Source organism: Dendrobates tinctorius, unplaced genomic scaffold (genome assembly GCF_039654945.1).
Source record: "Dendrobates tinctorius isolate UK_male_01 unplaced genomic scaffold, ASM3965494v1 ptg000014l, whole genome shotgun sequence".
Taxonomy (NCBI): Eukaryota; Metazoa; Chordata; class Amphibia; order Anura; family Dendrobatidae; genus Dendrobates; species Dendrobates tinctorius.
Genome location: NW_027361682.1, coordinates 3,397,074 through 3,418,717, shown reverse-complemented (window position 1 = coordinate 3,418,717; position 21,644 = coordinate 3,397,074). Strand labels below are relative to the sequence as shown.

The 21,644-nt window shown below is 48.3% G+C and overlaps 1 protein-coding gene across 2 annotated transcripts in view; it reads right to left on the bottom strand.

Annotated features, from left to right (window-relative positions):
* LOC141073676 (uncharacterized) overlaps positions 1 to 21,644 on the bottom strand; it is a 502,533-nt gene that overhangs the window by 455,231 nt on the left and 25,658 nt on the right. Inside the window, exons 2-6 of one of the 2 annotated variants that reach the window (XM_073561031.1) lie at positions 17,365 to 17,514; positions 17,056 to 17,235; positions 16,850 to 16,973; positions 16,669 to 16,766; positions 8,402 to 8,492 (exon numbers count right to left, since the gene is read on the bottom strand). The exons of the other annotated variant lie outside the window; for it this stretch is intronic. Of the exons in view, the coding sequence (XP_073417132.1) occupies positions 8,402 to 8,492; positions 16,669 to 16,766; positions 16,850 to 16,973; positions 17,056 to 17,235; positions 17,365 to 17,442 (571 nt within the window). The 5' untranslated portion in view covers positions 17,443 to 17,514. The remainder of the gene's footprint in view (positions 1 to 8,401; positions 8,493 to 16,668; positions 16,767 to 16,849; positions 16,974 to 17,055; positions 17,236 to 17,364; positions 17,515 to 21,644) is intronic. 2 annotated transcript variants of the gene reach the window in all.

The window sequence follows — 21,644 nt, the reverse complement described above, 5'->3', positions numbered from 1 at the left end:
ACCCGTCATACATATCCTCCATCCCATAGTCCAGTGCCCATATACCCATCACACATCCCCCATCCCATAGTCCCGTGCCCATATACATATCCTCCATCCCATAGGCCCGTGCCCATAAACCCATCATACATATCCTCCATCCCATAGTCCCATGTCCATATACCCATCACACATCCTCCATCCCATAGTCCCATGCCCATATACCGGTCATACATATCGTCCATCCCATAGTCAAGTGCCCATATACCCATCACACATCCTCCATCCCATAGTCCCATGCCCATATACCCATCACACATCCTCCATCCCATAGTCCCATGCCCATATACCCGTCATACATATCCTCCATCCCATTGTCCCGTGCCCATATACCCATCATACATATCCGCCATCCCATAGTCCCGTGCCCATATACCCGTCATACATATCCTCCATCCCATAGTCCAGTGCCCATATACCCATCACACATCCTCCATCCCATAGTCCCGTGCCCATATACATATCCTCCATCCCATAGGCCCGTGCCCATATACCCATAATACATATCCTCCATCCTATAGTCCCATGTCCATATACCCATCACACATCCTCCATCCCATAGTCCCATGCCCATATACCGTTCATACATATCGTCCATCCCATAGTCAAGTGCCCATATACCCATCACACATCCTCCATCCCATAGTCCCATGCCCATATACCCATCACACATCCTCCATCCCATAGTCCCATGCCCATATACCCGTCATACATATCCTCCATCCCATAGTCCAGTGACCATATACCCATCACACATCCTCCATCCCATAGTCCTGTGCCCATATACCGGTCATACATATCCGCCATCCCATAGTCCCTTGCCCATATACCCATGATACATATCCTCCATCCCATAGTCCAGTGCCCATATACCCATCACACATCCTCCATCCCATAGTCCCGTGCCCATATACATATCTGCCATCCCATAGTCCCGTGCCCATATACCCATCATACATATCCACCATCCCATAGGCCCGTGCCCACATACTCATCACACATCCTCCATCCCATAGTCCCATGCCCATATACCCATCACACATCCTCCATCCCATAGTCCCATGCCCATATACCCATCATACATATTCGCCATCCCATAGTCGAGTGCCCATATACCCATCATACATATCCGCTATCCCATAGTCCCGTGCCCATATACCCATCATACATATCCTCCATCCCATTGTCCCGTGTCCATATACCCATCACACATCCTCCATCCCATAGTCCCGTGCCCATATACCCGTCATACATATCCTCCATCCCATAGTCCCGTGCCCATATACCCGTCATACATATCCTCCATCCCATAGTCTAGTGCCCATATACCCATCACACATCCTCCATCCCATAGTCCCGTGCCCATATACCCATCATACATATCCACCATCCCATAGGCCCGTGCCCATATACCCGTCATACATATCCTCCATCCCATAGTCCAGTGCCCATATACCCATCACACATCCTCCATCCCATAGTCCCATGCCCATATACCCATCATACATATTCTCCATCCCATAGTCCCATGCCCATATACCGGTCATACATATCGTCCATCCCATAGTCAAGTGCCCATATACCGGTCATACATATCGTCCATCCCATAGTCAAGTGCCCATATACCCGTCATACATATCCTCCATCCCATAGTCCCGTGCCCATATACCCATCATACATATCCGCTATCCCATAGTCACGTGCCCATATACCCGTCATACATATCCTCCATCCCATAGTCCAGTGCCCATATACCCATCACACATCCTCCATCCCATAGTCCCGTGCCCATATACATATCCTCCATCCCATAGGCCCGTGCCCATGTACCCATAATACATATCCTCCATCCCATAGTCCCATGTCCATATACCCATCACACATCCTCCATCCCATAGTCCCATGCCCATATACCCATATACCGTTCATACATATCGTCCATCCCATAGTCAAGTGCCCATATACCCATCACACATCCTCCATCCCATAGTCCCATGCCCATATACCCATCACACATCCTCCATCCCATAGTCCCATGCCCATATACCCGTCATACATATCCTCCATCCCATAGTCCAGTGCCCATATACCCATCACACATCCTCCATCCCATAGTCCCGTGCCCATATACCGGTCATACATATCCGCCATCCCATAGTCCCTTGCCCATATACCCATCATACATATCCTCCATCCCATTGTCCAGTGCCCATATACCCATCACACATCCTCCATCCCATAGTCCCGTGCCCATATACATATCCGCCATCCCATAGTCCCGTGCCCATATACCCATCATACATATCCACCATCCCATAGGCCCGTGCCCACATACTCATCACACATCCTCCATCCCATAGTCCCATGCCCATATACCCATCACACATCCTCCATCCCATAGTCCCATGCCCATATACCCATCATACATATTCGCCATCCCATAGTCCCGTGCCCATATAACCATCATACATATCCACCATCCCATAGTCCCATGCCCATATACCCACCACACATCCTCCATCCCATAGTCCCATGCCCATATACCCATCACACATCCTCCATCCCATAGTCCCATGCCCATATACCCGTCATACATATCCTCCATCCCATAGTCCCGTGCCCATATACCCATCATACATATCCGCCATCCCATAGTCCCATGCCCATATACCCGTCATACATATCCTCCATCCCATAGTCCAGTGCCCATATACCCATCACACATCCTCCATCCCATAGTCCCGTGCCCATATACATATCCTCCATCCCATAGGCCCGTGCCCATATACCCATAATACATATCCTCCATCCCATAGTCCCATGTCCATATACCCATCACACATCCTCCATCCCATAGTCCCATGCCCATATACCATTCATACATATCGTCCATCCCATAGTCAAGTGCCCATATACCCATCACACATCCTCCATCCCATAGTCCCATGCCCATATACCCATCACACATCCTCCATCCCATAGTCCCATGCCCATATACCCGTCATACATATCCTCCATCCCATAGTCCAGTGCCCATATACCCATCACACATCCTCCATCCCATAGTCCCGTGCCCATATACCGGTCATACATATCCGCCATCCCATAGTCCCTTGCCCATATACCCATCATACATATCCTCCATCCCATAGTCCAGTGCCCATATACCCATCACACATCCTCCATCCCATAGTCCCGTGCCCATATACATATCTGCCATCCCATAGTCCCGTGCCCATATACCCATCATACATATCCACCATCCCATAGGCCCGTGCCCACATACTCATCACACATCCTCCATCCCATAGTCCCATGCCCATATACCCATCACACATCCTCCATCCCATAGTCCCATGCCCATATACCCATCATACATATTCGCCATCCCATAGTCGAGTGCCCATATACCCATCATACATATCCGCTATCCCATAGTCCCGTGCCCATATACCCATCATACATATCCTCCATCCCATTGTCCCGTGCCCATATACCCATAACACATCCTCCATCCCATAGTCCCGTGCCCATATACCCGTCATACATATCCTCCATCCCATAGTCCCGTGCCCATATACCCGTCATACATATCCTCCATCCCATAGTCTAGTGCCCATATACCCATCACACATCCTCCATCCCATAGTCCCGTGCCCATATACCCATCATACATATCCACCATCCCATAGGCCCGTGCCCATATACCCGTCATACATATCCTCCATCCCATAGTCCAGTGCCCATATACCCATCACACATCCTCCATCCCATAGTCCCATGCCCATATACCCATCATACATATTCTCCATCCCATAGTCCCATGCCCATATACCGGTCATACATATCGTCCATCCCATAGTCAAGTGCCCATATACCGGTCATACATATCGTCCATCCCATAGTCAAGTGCCCATATACCCATCACACATCCTCCATCCCATAGTCCCATGCCCATATACCCGTCATACATATCCTCCATCCCATAGTCCCGTGCCCATATACCCATCATACATATCCGCCATCCCATAGTCCCGTGCCCATATACCCGTCATACATATCCTCCATCCCATAGTCCAGTGCCCATATACCCATCACACATCCTCCATCCCATAGTCCCGTGCCCTAATACATATCCTCCATCCCATAGGCCCGTGCCCATATACCCATAATACATAGCCTCCATCCCATAGTCCCATGTCCATATACCCATCACACATCCTCCATCCCATAGTCCCATGCCCATATACCCATATACCGTTCATACATATCGTCCATCCCATAGTCAAGTGCCCATATACCCATCACACATCCTCCATCCCATAGTCCCATGCCCATATGCCCATCACACATCCTCCATCCCATAGTCCCATGCCCATATACCCATCATACATATCCTCCATCCCATAGTCCAGTGCCCATATACCCATCACACATCCTCCATCCCATAGTCCCGTGCCCATATACCGGTCATACATATCCGCCATCCCATAGTCCCGTGCCCATATACCCATCATACATATCCACCATCCCATAGGCCCGTGCCCACATACTCATCACACAGCCTCCATCCCATAGTCCCATGCCCATATACCCATCACACATCCTCCATCCCATAGTCCCATGCCCATATACCCATCATACATATTCGCCATCCCATAGTCGAGTGCCCATATACCCATCATACATATCCGCTATCCCATAGTCCCGTGCCCATATACCCATCATACATATCCTCCATCCCACTGTCTCGTGCCCATATACCCACACATCCTCCATCCCATAGTCCCGTGCCCATATACCCGTCATACATATCCTCCATCCCATAGTCCCGTGCCCATATACCCGTCATACATATCCTCCATCCCATAGTCTAGTGCCCATATACCCATCACACATCCTCCATCCCATAGTCCCGTGCCCATATACCCATCATACATATCCACCATCCCATAGGCCCGTGCCCATATACCCGTCATACATATCCTCCATCCCATAGTCCAGTGCCCATATACCCATCACACATCCTCCATCCCATAGTCCCATGCCCATATACCCATCATACATATTCTCCATCCCATAGTCCCATGCCCATATACCCATCATACATATTCTCCATCCCATAGTCCCATGCCCATATACCCATCATACATATTCGCCATCCCATAGTCGAGTGCCCATATACCCATCACACATCCTTCATCTCATAGTCCCATGCCCATATAACCATCATACATATCCGCCATTTCATATTCCCGTGCCCATATACCCATCAAACATATCCTCCATCCTATAGTCCAGTGCCCATATACCCATCACACATCCTCCATCCCATAGTCCCATGCCCATATACCCGTCAAACATATCCTCCATCCCATAGTCCAGTGCCCATATACCCATCACACATCCTCCATCCCAGAGTCCCGTGCCCATATACATATCCGCCATCCCATAGCCCATAGTCCCGTGCCCATATACCCGTCATACATATCCTCCATCCCATAGTCCAGTGCCCATATACCCATCACACATCCTCCATCCCATAGTCAACCATTATGACATCATAATGAGCGGCGGCGGGGCTTGCGACCTATGATGACATCAGCGTCGCCATGGCAACCGTTGTGACATCATAATGAGGGGCGGGGCTTGATACGCACACACTGCTTCCCCAGTATGCAAATAGGGGCATTATGACATCACAATGAGGGGCGGGGCTTGACGCGCACACACTTTGTCCCCCAGTATGTAGATAGGGGCAAAACTGTTTGAAGAATTGGAACGCGAGGGGTTAAAATTTCACGTAACAACATAGCTTAGGACGCTCTCGGGGTCCAGACGTGTGACTGTGCCAAATTTTGTGGCTGTAGCTGCGACGGTGCGGATGCCTACCCCGGACATACACACATACATGCACACTTTGAGCTTTATATATTAGATAAGCATTATTCCGACATGTGTCCCCAATGTAAGTGTGATTCCCAGACTCCGTAGAACGATTCCCTCCTTTACATAACTTTCCAGGCTTTGTTCCTTCCACCAGGAACTAATCTGGTCTTTGTATATTCTATTAAGTTCTTTAAATGCTGAATTATTATAAGAGGGGGAGCATCTTGGTTGAGAAAAACTCCTATTGGAAAAGGCATCCTTGGGCTCAGTGGGATACATGTATGACATTCAAATGGCTATCTATAAATACGTAATAGTGAAGCCTGTGGCTGATTAGTAATATTTCTGCCTTACATATCAGATGTCACCGAAAAGTTTTCAAAAGCGTATTTAGAGACAAGCATTCACGGACAGTACTTAGAACAAAGACTTATCTTTTCATCTCACCCCTTCATTAAGACTTGAATGCATGAATGATAGAATGTTAGAGTTGGATGGGACGTCAAGTGGTTCATTGTGTCCAAACCCCTGCTCAATCCAGGATTCACTAAACCATCTCAGACAGATGTATGTCCAGCTTCTGTTTGAAAACTTCCATTGAAGGAGAACTCGCCACCTCTCATGGCTGCCTGTTCCACTCATTGCTCACCCTCAATGTCCAAAAAAGTTGTTTTTTTCTAATATCTAATCTGTATCCTCTCCGTTTCAGTTTCATTCCATTGATTTTCGTGTTTCCATGTGCAAATGAGAATAATAATGATCCCTCTACAATGTGACATCTCTTCAGATATTTGTAGACCGCTATTAAGTCTCCTCTTTGCTTTCTTTTTTGCAAGCTAAACATTCCCACATTCTTTAACAGTTCATCATAGGACATACTTTGCAGTCCACTCACCATCCTGGTAGCTCTTCTCTGAACTTGCTCCAGTTTTTTAATGTATTTTTTTAAAATGTGGTGCTTAGAACTGGACAAAGTATTCCAGATGAGGCCTGACCAAGGAGGAGTAGAGGGGAATAATTACTTCACGTGATCTAGATTCTATGTTTCTCTTAATACATCCTAGAACTATGTTTGCCTTTTTTTGCGCCTACATCAACAGTTGCCTCGTGTACAGTCTGTAATCTATTAGTTTACCCAAGTCCTTTTCACACCTGCTGTTGCTTAGTTCTATATCTCCCATTCTGTAGATGTAATTTGTTTTTCTTGCTCAGATGTAGAATCTTGCATTTCTACCTGTTAAATACCATTCTATTAGTCGCTGCCATTGTTCAAGCTTATCTAGATCCTTCTGAATCCTTTCTCTTTTTATCTATAGTTAGCTATCCCTCCTAGCTTTGCATAGTCAGCAAATTAGACCAGTTTACCTTCAGATCCCTTATCTAGATCATTTATAAAAATGTTGAACACTGGGGCCAGGACAAAGACTTATGGAACCCCACTCTTCCAGTTGGATGTGCAACCATTTATTACCACTCTTTGAGTACGAACACTGAGCTATTTATGAATCCACCTAAACATAGCCTTGTCAATCTCATACTTAGTCATTTTTTCAACAAGCATAGTATGACATACTTTATCAAATGCTTTGCTGAAGTCGAGATATATCTACCACATTTCCCTGATGCACCCAGTTAGTGATTCCTTCATAGAAGGAAATTAGATTAGTCTGGCATGTCTTATTTACTACAAACCCATGCTGGCTCTGGTTAACTACTGTGTTCTTATCCAAGTATTTACATACATTTTGTTTAATAATTTGTTCAAAAATCTTCCCCGGGTATCAAAGTAAGGCTTACTGGCCTGTAATTTCCTTGAATGGTGCCTGTCTTAAGAAATCAGCCCTTAAATCCATATCAAAGGTCCTTGTGAACACAACCAGAAAAAAAACAAACATCTAGAGTTAGGGCTCCGTCACACATAGCGACACACCAGCGATCCTGACAATGATATGACCTTGTCAGGATCGATGGTGAGCTGCCAAACAGGCAGCTTCACCAGCGATCAGCACCAGCGACATGCGGGTAACAAGCGGCGCGCGGCACTTAGAAACCCGATGTGTACCTTGGTTACCAGCTCCCTGCACCAGCGCGCTGGTAACTATGGTACAATCCGGGTTTCTAAGCGCTGCGCGCCACTTAGACACCCGATGTGTACCTTAGTTACCAGCGCCAGCTCGCTGATCGCTGGTCTCCCGCCCGCCACACGCAGCGATGCGTGCTGGCCAGCGGGAGATCAGCGATCAAAAAAAGTCCAGGCCATTCCAGGACGATCAGCGATACCCGGTAGGGGGGCCGGTCGCTGGTAAGTGTCACACACAGCGATCTCGCTGGTAAGATCGCTGTTGTGTCACAAAACTTGTGACTCAGCAGCGATTTCGCTAGCGAGATCGCTGTGTGTGACGGAGGCTTTACTCTACAAGCCAGTGACTGATTAGAACCTGTGACTTCTCTGCATTTAGTGGTCACTACTCACCTGTGCGGTTATCTGTAGGAATCTCCTCTTTACACCGCTCATCACCCCTCATATATGTCTCTGTAGTATTAATATGGGGCAGATCTTTACCCTGAAAGAAAGTCAGACAGATAGTTGTTTGGTGAAATGATTTCGATAAACAACAACAAAAAGAGTCCGTTCACACTAGTGCATATTCTCTTCTGTGAGCGAATTGGGCCATGCTAATGACACTTGCCTCAAACTCTAAACATAGACACAGGAGAAAACAGGCGATCAAGAAAGTCCAAAAGACTAGATAAATTCAAAAGATAAAAAATGGAATCTTTATTGTAATATGACCAAGGTATAAGGAGGAGGAAAACAAGTCAAACATGACCATGGTAGCACGAGGGCGACCAAGTGGGGCATACACTGGGCTTATGGACAGTACAGGGGAGAACAGGTTGCTTATACATGATTATGCTGGTAACATTAGAAATGTAGCACCCATCCCCAGACTATACATGTTACATAAAGAGCCCAACAGGATGTACTAATATAAAGATAACACTATATCATGATAACACATGAAAACATCTTTACCTGTTGGAATGGTAAGTGGAGGTCCACCCAGGTATGACCCCCCCCAACGCACGTTTCGGCAAATGGCCTTTCTCAAGGGGAGTCCGTTCACACTATTGCATATAGTGCATATTCTCTTCTGTGAGCGAATTGGGCCATGCTAATGACACTTGCCTCAAACTCTGCCAGACTTGAAAGAGTATGATCCAATCATCGGATACACCTGCATCATGCTGCGGTTAATATCTCATACCCAATCTGCATGAGAAAATAATCGCAGATCTCCAGCGCCTACAGTATAACACTTGTCTGAGTGCTATCCCTTGAAACCACACAGCACTCAGCCCTGTTATACCCCAGTCTGAGAGTACCCTCACCCCTAGTCTCCAAATTCTAACCAGCAGTCTCCATAACCAGAAAATTGTGAGAAGATCCAGACCCCATCTAATGTCTATGATCAGCTTTATCCTGTCATCTCCACAAAGTATAAAACATGCAATGAATGGCCACTTTATTGTAGACAACCATCTAGTAAACACAATGGGCCTCCTTGGGCCTTCAGAATTGCAGCAACTCATCGCGTCACAGATTCCTCAAAGTGATGAGATGGTTCCCCAGGAATACTGGCCCATGCCAACAGGATAGTTTCTTGCAGTTGTTGCAAATTAGATGAAGGTGCTGAGATGCTCTGAACAACCAATTCTACCTCGTCCCAGAGATGCTTTATAGGGTTAAGATCTGAGGACTGTGAAGGCGGAAAACAAGAAAACTCACTGTTATATTCCTGGTGTAAAGGAATAGAACATCCTGGCACCTCCTGAAGGGAATTGATGTTCGACATAAAGGTATATGTCTGATGCTGCAGGATATACTGTAATTATAGGACACTGATGAAAAGAACTGTAACTATATGGTTAATGCTATGGTTTATTATATTCAGTTATGTAATCGTTATGGACTGTAGGCAGCTGAGCAGGGGAGAGTTACAGAGAGTCAGCCCTGCAGCTGGGCAGGGGAGAGTTACAGAGGGTCAGCCCTGCAGCTGGGCAGGGGAGAGTTACAGAGGGTCAGTCCTGCAGCTGGGCAGGGGAGAGTTACAGAGAGTCAGCCCTCCAGCTGGGCAGGGGAGAGTTACAGAGGGTCAGCCCTGCAGCTGGGCAGGGGAGAGTTACAGAGGGTCAGCCCTGCAGCTGGGCAGGGGAGAGTTACAGAGAGTCAGCCCTGCAGCTGGGCAGGGGAGAGTTACAGAGAGTCAATCCTGCAGCTGGGCAGGGGAGAGTTACAGAGAGTCAGCCCTGCAGCTGGGCAGGGGAGAGTTACAGAGGGACAGCCCTGCAGCTGGGCAGGAGAGAGTTACAGAGGTTCAGCCCTGTAGCTGAGCAGGGGAGAGTTACAGAGGGTCAGCTGTGTAGCTGAGCAGGGGAGAGTTACAGAGGGTCAGCCCTGCAGCTGGACAGAGGAGAGTTACAGAGGGTCAGCCCTGTAGCTGTGCAGGGGAGAGTTACAGAGGGTCAGCCCTGCAGCTGGGCAGGGGAGAATTACAGGGGGTCAGCCCTGCAGCTGGGCAGAGGAGAGTTACAGAGGGTCAGACCTGCAGCTGGGGAGGGGAGAGTTACAGAGGGTCAGCCCTGCAGCTGGGCAGGAGAGAGTTACAGAGGGTCAGCCCTGTAGCTGAGCAGGGGAGAGTTACAGAGGGTCAGCCCTGCAGCTGGACAAAGGAGAGTTACAGAGGGTCAGCCCTGTAGCTGTGCAGGGGAGAGTTACAGAGGGTCAGCCCTGCAGCTGGGCAGGGGAGAATTACAGGGGGTCAGCCCTGCAGCTGGGCAGAGGAGAGTTACAGAGGGTCAGACCTGCAGCTGGGGAGGGGAGAGTTACAGAGGGTCAGCCCTGTAGCTGTGCAGGGGAGAGTTACAGAGGGTCAGCCCTGCAGCTGGACAAAGGAGAGTTACAGAGGGTCAGCCCTGTAGCTTTGCAGGGGAGAGTTACAGAGGGTCAGCCCTGCAGCTGGGCAGGGGAGAATTACAGGGGGTCAGCCCTGCAGCTGGGCAGAGGAGAGTTACAGAGGGTCAGACCTGCAGCTGGGGAGGGGAGAGTTACAGAGGGTCAGCCCTGTAGCTGTGCAGGGGAGAGTTACAGAGGGTCAGCCCTGCAGCTGGGCAGGGGAGAATTACAGGGGGTCAGCCCTGCAGCTGGGCAGGGGAGAATTACAGGGGGTCAGCCCTGCAGCTGGGGAGGGGAGAGTTACAGAGGGTCAGCCCTGCAGCTGGGCAGGGGAGAGTTACAGAGGGTCAGCCCTGCAGCTGGGAAGAGGAGAGTTACAGAGGGTCAGCCCTGCAGCTGGGCAGGGGAGAGTTACAGAGGGTCAGACCTGCAGCTGGGGAGGGGAGAGTTACAGAGGGTTATCCCTGCAGCTGGGCAGGGGAGAGTTACAGAGGGTCAGCCCTGCAGCTGGGCAGGGGAGAGCAACAGGGATCAGCCCTTCTGCTCAGCATGGGAGAGTAACAGGGAGTCAGCCCTGCTGCTGGGCAGGGGAGAGTTAGGCTATGTGCACATGCTGTGGATTGATCTGCGGATTTGTATCTGCGGAACCGCAGGTAAAACCGCAGGTAAAATGACCTGCAGTTTTCCCTGCGGTTTATCACCTCTACAATGGAGGAGATGGTAAACCGCAGCAGAATCCGCAGAAAAGAAGTGACATGTCACTTCTTTCTGCGGATTCAAAACCGCAGCTTTTCCGCAGTTAAAAATCCGCAGCATGTGCACAGCAGATTGTAAATCACCTAGATTTACATGCTACTGTACACTCTGCAGAACTGCTGCAGATCTTCAGCGGCCAAAACCGCAGCAGATCCGCAGCAAAAACCGCAGCGTGTGCACATAGCCTTACAGTGGGTCAGCCCTACAGCTGGGCAGGGGAGAGATACAGGGGGTTATCCCTGCAGTTGGGCAGGAGAAGGTTACAGGGATCAGCCCTGCAGCTGGGCAGGGGAGAGATACAGGGGGTTATCCCTGCAGTTGGGCAGGAGAGGGTTACAGGGGGCCAGCCCAGCAGCTGGGCAGGGTAGATTTATAGAGAGTCAGCCACAGGAGTACATAGAAATCATGGGGCCCCATAGCAAAAGTCTGAATCCCTCCCCCCCCAAAAAAAAAAATTGCCACCAAGCCCAGCTCATCGTCTTGCGTCTCCACACAGCCTCAGCTCCTCACGCTCCACCTCCAAAAGCCGGTAGCCACCCTCACATGTGCAACTACTTCCGGCTGGGCCTAGCATACACTGCTCTCTCTGGCTGGAAAGCTATGTCAGCCAGGAGGCATGGCGTCCTTATGCAAATGAAGCCAGAGAATTCAGCTGGGAGCAATGCAGGACTAGAAAGTAGGAGTTAGGGGGAGCCAGGTACAGAGTGACAGTGGCACGCTCATTTAATTAAAGGCACATGGCACAGCACAGCCCAGGGGCGGACACTGACAGCTTGGGGCTCCCCCTGGGCAAAAAATGTGTCTGGGCCCCCTCCTTTTATGGCGTCAAAGCAACGTATATAATTATATATATATCTCTCTCTCTCCACACACACATATGTAAGGGAGGGCCAGGACTGTAGTCGTGACCTGTATCACTGTAGCAGCTGTGTCCAGTCCTTCCCCTACATGAAACAATAGTCTTCTCCTCGGCATACCTGCATCTCCAGATTGAGCTTCACCAGGGCACTTCCCATGCCATAACGGTCCCTCTTTTAGGCGACCCCCATCAATGGAGACACAGTCCGAGACAACTTTAACACTTTCTTTACTTAGGATTTCGCACATTACATCCACAGTTGGTACATCATAACATTTGCTTGCTTCCTCATCTTTCCCTTGCTCGTTGTCACTTCTGTGCAGTACACGACTGGACCGGGCCGCCTTAGACTGCTTCCCAGTTCCTTCTTGGCCTGACCTCGCTATAATGACATTTCCTTCAGCCTGTTTCGCCACAGACACAAATTCATCAGTCACTACGTTTGGTGGTCCCTGGTGAAGCATCCGGCCAGTCTGTACCGATCTCTTTGAAGCTCCAACTATCTTCGTCTCCTTAGTCCAGCCAACTTCTGCCCTAAAAGCATTGGTGCAGGTGATGAGACGCCACATCTTTCCTTTTCTGTTCTGACCCACTGCTAAGAAACGCAGTGGCCGTGGGTAACATGGGCTATAACGACTTAACGTTACGTGGCTGCTGAGCTGTCCGGGCCTATAGCCCATGTGAACACTTGGGCGCCCTGGCCCCGTCTCTCTAAACTGCTCTTCAGCACTAACCTTAACTCCTAGCAGCCCCTCCTACAATTAACTCTCTATGAACATCCTATCAGGCCCCACTAGTATGCCCCCATCTAGTGGCCCGCAACATAATTCCATCTACCTGGTCTATTGAGGAACTATGTACTAAGAGTGCCCTCGTCTAATGTCCCAAGAAGGATGCACTAGCTTACCCTAACTATACATATATAACAGACACATAATATTATACAATACACAATGGTAACATACATGTAGCAATACCACAAAGACTGACAATAATACATATTTCTATGTAGCAGTACCACAAACGTTAATCAGAAACATTATAATACAGCAATATATACATAGTAACAAAGGAGGGACAACTCTGAGGAAGGAAACAAGAAAATATCACATTCCACTTCCTTACACACACATGTATATATATTACATAGTCTCCTTTATTAAGTAAATTTCTGTCCCTTATACAGTGCCCTCTCTTGCTATTTACAGCACTGTCCCTTACATATTGATTATATAGAGCCCTGTTTTTTATTACATACCGTCCTCTCTTTTTAGATATATAATGCAATGATAGCTGATGGATCATGGGAAAGCTTCTTTTCTAATGGAGGAGATGATGGACTGGTAGTCTTGTCACCGTCTCCTCCATCAGCAGTCATTTTATATCTAACAAGAGAGCGGACTATGTAATGAAAGAGGGCGCTGTGAATAACAAAAATAACAAGAATACACTATATGAGAGACAGCACTGTACATAACAGCAGAGAAAGCTATATAATAAGGGACGGCACCATATATAATTAGAGAGGATGGTATGTAATAAGGGATGGTGTTACACATGATAAAGGAGGAAACTGTAACTAAGGATGGCAATATACATAAGTGAGTACACTATATACTAAGGGATTGTGGTATACATAAAAATCGACTACACTATATACTGAGGGATGGCATTATATATACACAATAAGCAAGTAGACTATATTCTAAGGGACTGTGCTATACATAATAAGTGAGTAAACTATATACTAAGGGGCTGTGCTATGTGTAATAAGTGAGTACACTATATACTAAGGGAGAGTGTTAAACATAATAAGCGATAACATCTTCCTCCACCTCCCCTGTTCATAAATCCATTATAAATCCCCCTTCCTCCCTTACCAATCCCCACACCCCTCATTGTCCTCCTCCCCTGCATCACATTATTGTCCTCTTCCCCATCCCCATCATTGCCTTCTCCTCCAGCACCCCCAGCATTGCCCTTTCCACCACCTTTATCATTGCTTTCTCTCCACCACCCCAGCATTGCCCTTTCCACCACCTTTATCACTGCTTTCTCTCCACCACCCCAGCATTGCCCATTCCACCACCTCCATCATTGTCCTTTCCACTACCATCATCGTCCTTTCCACTACCACAATCATTGCCCATTCCACCACCTTCATTATTTCCTCCTCCCCCAGCACCCCCATTATTGCCCTTTTAACCACGACCATCTTTGTCTTTTCCACCATCGTTGCCTTTTTACCCACCACCCACATCATTGCCCATTCCACCACCTCCATCATTGTCCTTTCCACCACCCCCCATCATTGTCCTTTCCACTGCCACCATCATTGCCTTCTCCACCACCACCCCCATCATTTCCTCCACCCCCACCATACCCATCATTGCCCTTTCCACCACCATCATTGCTTTTTACCCACCACCCCATAACTGCCGTTTCAACTACCATCGTTGTCCTTTTCACCACCTCCATCATTGCCTTCTCCCCCACCACCACCATTGCCCATACCACCACCATTGCCCATTCCACCACCTCCATCATTTCCTCCTCCCCCAACCCCCATTATTGCTCTTTCCACCACCCCATCATTGCTCTCTCCATCACCCCATCATTGCCCTCTCCTCCACCTACACACACACAGCACCATTTACCTCTCTGAACGCACACACCACCACTCATCTCTACACACACACACACACACAGCAGACGGCACCTCTCCGCATGCTCTCCCGCAGCATCACCGTTACCAGCAGCTTCCTTTCACTGGCACAGCGGCCGCGGCGCTGAATGATGATGTCATCCAGCCGCGACGCTGACTGCTGTGTGACACAGGAAACGCGGGCAGGAAGCAGGACAGACTGCTGCAGCTCCACTGTCATCTTCTCTTGTAGGCAGCGGAGCTGCAGGGATCTCCCCCTGCCTGTCGCATATGAGGGCAATCTGGCCAGGGGCCACCGGGACCAGAAAAACAGGCCAGATTGCCCACAATATTAGCCGCCCTGCAGGGGCCCCCCGTAGTCTCTGGGCCCCGATGCAGCCGCATCGGATGCACATGCAGTATGTCCGCCTGTGGCACAGCTGTTGCTGTCCAACTCCGGCAGGCCCCCTCCCTCCTCGGGGCCACATGACAGTCACGTGGCCTAATGCCATTGGCGGTATGCCACTGGAGTCAGCCCTGCAGCTAGGCAGAGGAGAGTTACAGGGCGTCAAGAGTTACAGAGGGTCAACCCTACAGCTGTCGGAGTCTTGGGAGACGATTCTAGGTGGTTCACTATTTAGGGTAAATTGTGCTGTAATAGCAATAGACTGTAGTTTTAGTGTCCGTTTCCTATGTGGGGCTCTGTAGAGTGAGGTCATGGCAGCATCTACTGCTCATTATAAGGCCTCTTTCACACTTCAGTTTTTTACAATCAGTCACAATCCGCCAGGTTTTGAAAAAAACGGATCCGCAATTTTTTTTTTGAGGATCCGTTTTTTCCCCATTCACTTGCATTATGGGCGGATTGTGACGGATTGCCGTCCGTTGCATCCATTTTTTTTGCGGATCCGCCAAAAGTTGCTGTCCGTTACCATCCTCAAAGATTTCCAAACGGAGCTTGCAACGTTTTTTTTTTCTGGCGGATCCTCCAGACACAGATTTAACCCGAAATTCTCTCTCTCTCTCTCTCTCTCCTTTTGATTCCTTTAAAAATCTGCATTTGTCGGATCCGTCAAAAAAACGGACGGGTGGCATCCGTTGTCATCAGTTCTACAACGGATCCGCCATCCGTCCTTTTGGCGGATTATGACTGATGCAAAAAAATGAAGTGTGAAAGAGGCCTAAGCTCTTGAGATATAATGTCTATGTGTACAGAAAAGTCTGGAAGAAACAGAGAGGTTAAATCTATAAATAGACGCCTGGGTGCTGTTAGAGCTCAGATGTACCGTATATTGAGAGTTGAAGAAAGAAGTCGTTCAAAGTCAGATCTTTCCATTCTGAAATTTGACCCGTCCGATTTATGCTGCAGTCTGCAGTCATGTGTCTAATAAGTTTCAGATGGGATTAAGAAAATGACTCTAATAAATTACTGTTCAGTGTATAATACTGGGGTATAAAACAAGATTTCCACAGCCTTCTACACATCATAGAGAAAAAGTGTCATGACACCTTCTCTCCATCTACCTGATGATCATGAGGAACTTCGGAATCTTCTTGTTTACAGTCCTGTGGAAGAAGAGGACGGGGACATCTCTCTGGTGTTGTCCTCTCACTGGATAGAACTGGAGGAAACACATACAGGGACTGAATTCATTCTTTACATACAGATTATTATAGGCCGTGTGTATTTAGTCCTGTCTATTACCTGGTGATGTGAGGGGCTGGGGAACCTCCATCATGACGTCCTTGTACAGATCTTTGTGTCCTTCTAAATACTCCCACTCCTCCATGGAGAAATAGACGGTGACATCCTGACACCTTATAGGAACCTGACACATACAATGATACCGTCATCCCCCGATCCCTCCATAGCGTTACTGTATAATGTCCCAGCATTCCCAGCAGTGTCACCTCTCCAGTCAGCAGCTCAATCATCTTGTAGGTGAGTTCTAGGATCTTCTGGTCATTGATGTCCTCATGTATCAGGGGGTGAGGTGGAGGCCCCATGATTGGGCTCAGGGGTCTTCCCCATCCCTCAGACACAGGGGCCTGACAGCGCTCACTAGAGGTCTTCTTCACTACTGTGTAATCCTGGTTATGGAGAGACACATTAATAAACCTCACTACAGACATTCCCAGAGTCCTCACCTCTCCAGTTCTGTCCATCTGTTATTCCCATAGATAAGAATGATGTAATGTGACGTCATCAGAATCTCTCACCTCTCCAGTAAGCCGGAAGAGGATCTCTAGGGTGAGGTGTAATATCCTCTCCGCCATCTTGTCCCTGTCCCTATCCATCCTTGTAGGGTCACTCAGGAGAATTCTCTTATATAGAAGATCTCCACTGAGAGGATCCGATATTGTAGGGACCTGAATGGGGAGAAGATGACGATGTAACATCATAAAGATCCCATGTAAGAAATCTCCGGAGCTGTTACCGGCTTCACATGATCACTACATCCAGTCATGGCCCCGTCCTGCCACCGGTATAACACACAGTCTGATTATAGTCACATACAGAGGTTTATCACAGAATATCTCCAATCCAGCACCAAAAACACAGAACAAATCTAAAAGAAAAATCTAAATTATCTGAATCTTTATTAAGTAATTCCTAAAATCAAGACACAAAGTTATAAAGTGCCGGCAACATCCACAGAGATCAGGACGGCAGAACGGGGGACGTCAGTAACAGATGAGCACATTAATATATCCCAATAGTGACAACATGGAGCAGGCGACAGCCATAATTTAGACTGTACAGTAACAGATAAAATACAAACACATGGGCCATGTACACACTGAACAAGTCTGTAGGACAGTGTTCCCACCACCAAAAGACTGAAACACAGAAAAACACAGTAAAACAAACATATAAAAATACTCTGTTGTAAAGAAGTAACAGTAAACAGCAAGTGCTAGTAAAAAAGATGATAAAAAACAGGGTATTTTGTTGATACTTTTTTTTGCAAAAAATGTATACTAAGCCGCTCTACCAAATGTAAAGGTAACCCAATATCAGAGCAGTCCCTAACTGATGTATTTAAAAACCTGATCATGTGTATGGTGCCGATATGAGCAGGATTCAGACAGGTAATGTCTGATGTGGACAAGCTGCAGAGGACGGCCTATATGTGCATGGCCCACAAGGGAGGGGTGGAAAAACCTCCCTAATCATGCAAAAACAAGAAACCAATTAAATACAAACACATGGGCCATGCACACAGTGAACAAGTCTGTAGGATAGTGTTCACACCACCAAAAGACTGAAACACAGAAAGACACAGTAAAACAAACGTATACAAAATACTCTGTTGTAATGAAGTAACAGTAAACAGCAAGTACTATTAAAAAGATGATAAAAAGCAGGGTATTTGGTTGATACATTTTTTGCAAAAATGTATACCAAGCAGTGAGCGACGTCAGAAGTGACCCAATGTAATCCAATACAGACAGAGATCGTGATATAGTGACACAGAAGGGAATCATAGAATCATAGAGTTGGAAGGGACCTCCTGGTCCATCTGGTCCAACCCCCTGCTCAAAAACAGGATTCGCTAAATCATCCAAGACAGATGTCTGTCCAGCCTCTGTTTGAAGACTTCAATTGAAGGAGAACTCACCACCTCTCGTGGCAGCCTGTTCCAATCATTGATCACTCTGTCAAAAAGTTTTTTCTAATACCTAATCTGTGTCTCCTCCCATTCAGTTTCATCCCATTGCTTCTAGTCTTTCCTTGTGCAAATGAGAATAAAGATGATCCTTCTACAATGTGACAGCCCTTTAGATATTTGTAGACAGCTATTAAGTCTCCTCTCAAGCTTCTCTTCTGCAAGCTAAACATTCCCAAATCCTGCAACCTTTCCTCATAAGACAGGGTTTGCAGACCGGTCACCATTCTGGTCGCTCTTTTCTGAACTTGCTCCAGTTTGTTAATGACTTTTTTAAAATGTGGCGCCCAAAACTGGAAACAGTATTCCAGATGAGGTCTGACCAAAGAGGAGTAGAGGGCAATAATGACTTCACGTGATCTAGACTGTATGCTTCTGTTAATACATCCTAGAATTGCATTTGCCTTTTTTGCTGCTGCATAACACTGTTGATTCAAATTCAGTTTGTGATCTATTAGTATACCCAAGTCTTTTTCACATGTGCTGTTGCTTAGCCCTATTCCTCCCATTCTGTATATGCTTTTTTTCATTTTTATTGCCCAGATGTAGTACTTTGCATTTTTCCCTGTTAAAAACCATTCTGTTAGTTGCTGCCCACTTCTCCAGTTTATTTATATCTTTTTGAATCCTCTCTCTCTTCTCTAGTATTAGCTATCCCTCCTAGCTTTGTGTCATCAGCAAATTTAATCAGTTTACCCTCAATTCCTTCATCTAAATCATTGATAAAGATGTTGAACAATACAGGGCCCAGGACAGAGCCCTGTGGTACCCCACTTGAGACATTCTTCCAACTGGATGTGCAGCCATTTACGACCACTCTTTGGGTCCGATCACTAAGCCAGTTATGAATCCACCTAACAGTTGCCTTGTCCATTCCATACTTAGTCATTTTTTCAATAAGGATTGTATGAGAGACTTTGTCAAATGCTTTGCTGAAGTCAAGATATACTATATCTACAGCGTTTCCCTGATCCACCCAAGGGAACACGTTCTGTCTCCTGGAATGTGACCGCAGCACTCAGAGGATTAATGTCCCCTGCGCCCAGTAATGGGGAATCTCAAACAAAGACCTCCACCTGCAGAGCCGCACACTAGATATATGGCTGTGACTGAATTCTAGTAGATGATAGGATCTTGTGACTTTCTAAACTATGATTTGGGTTTCTCATTTGGAGCCGGCTGCATAATAATGTGCAGAGTCCCGGTGCCCCCTCCAGGACTGAGTCCTGTCCCCTCTATCACACAGTCCCTGCTCCCCCATTACCATTCACCAGTGCAGACTTCTCCTCCAGCTCTTACATGTGGAGCCGGCTGTACCCTAATGTGCAGAGTCCCGTTGCTCCCCAGGACAGAGTCTTGTCCCCTCTATCACACAGTCCCTGCTCCCCCATTACCGCTCACCAGTGCAGACTTCTCCTCCAGCTCTTACATGTGGAGCCGGCTGTACCCTAATGTGCAGAGTCCCGGTGCCCCCCAGGACTGAGTCCTGTCCCCTCTATCACACAGTCCCTACTCCCCCATTACCATTCACCAGTGCAGACTTCTCCTCCAGCTCTTACATGTGGAGCCGGCTGTACCCTAATGTGCAGAGTCCCGTTGCTCCCCAGGACAGAGTCTTGTCCCCTCTATCACACAGTCCCTGCTCCCCCATTACCGCTCACCAGTGCAGACTTCTCCTCCAGCTCTTACATGTGGAGCCGGCTGTCCCCTAATGTGCAGAGTCCCGGTGCTCCCCCAGGACTGAGTCCTGTCCCCTCTATCACACAGTCCCTGCTCCCCCATTACCGCTCACCAGTGCAGACTTCTCCTCCAGCTCTTACATGTGGAGCCGGCTGTCCCCTAATGTGCAGAGTCCCGGTGCTCCCCCAGGACTGAGTCCTGTCCCCTCTATCACACAGTCCCTGCTCCCCCATTACCGCTCACCAGTGCAGACTTCTCCTCCAGCTCTTACACGTGGAGCCGGCTGTACCCTAATGTGCAGAGTCCCGGTGCTCCCCCAGGACTGAGTCCTGTCCCCTCTATCACACAGTCCCTGCTCCCCCATTACCGCTCACCAGTGCAGACTTCTCCTCCAGCTCTTACATGTGGAGCCGGCTGTACCCTAATGTGCAGAGTCCCGGTGCCCCCCAGGACTGAGTCCTGTCCCCTCTATCACACAGTCCCTGCTCCCCCATTACCGCTCACCAGTGCAGACTTCTCCTCCAGCTCTTACATGTGGAGCCGGCTGTACCCTAATGTGCAGAGTCCCGGTGCCCCCCAGGACTGAGTCCTGTCCCCTCTATCACACAGTCCCTGCTCCCCCATTACTGCTCACCAGTGCAGACTTCTCCTCCAGCTCTTACATGTGGAGCCGGCTGTCCCCTAATGTGCAGAGTCCCGGTGCTCCCCCAGGACTGAGTCCTGTCCCCTCTATCACACAGTCCCTGCTCCCCCATTACCGCTCACCAGTGCAGAGTTCTCCTCCAGCTCTTACATGTGGAGCCGGCTGTACCCTAATGTGCAGAATTCTGGTGCTCCCCCAGGACTGAGTCCTGTCCCCTCTATCACACAGTCCCTGCTCCCCCATTACCGCTCACCAGTGCAGACTTCTCCTCCAGCTCTTACATGTGGAGCCGGCTGTCCCCTAATGTGCAGAGTCCCGGTGCTCCCCAGGACTGAGTCCTGTCCCCTCTATCACACAGTCCCTGCTCCCCCATTACCGCTCACCAGTGCAGACTTCTCCTCCAGCTGTTACATGTGGAGCCGGCTGTACCCTATTGTGCAGAGTCCCGGTGCCCCCCCAGGACTGAGTCCTGTCCCCTCTATCACACAGTCCCTGCTCCCCCATTA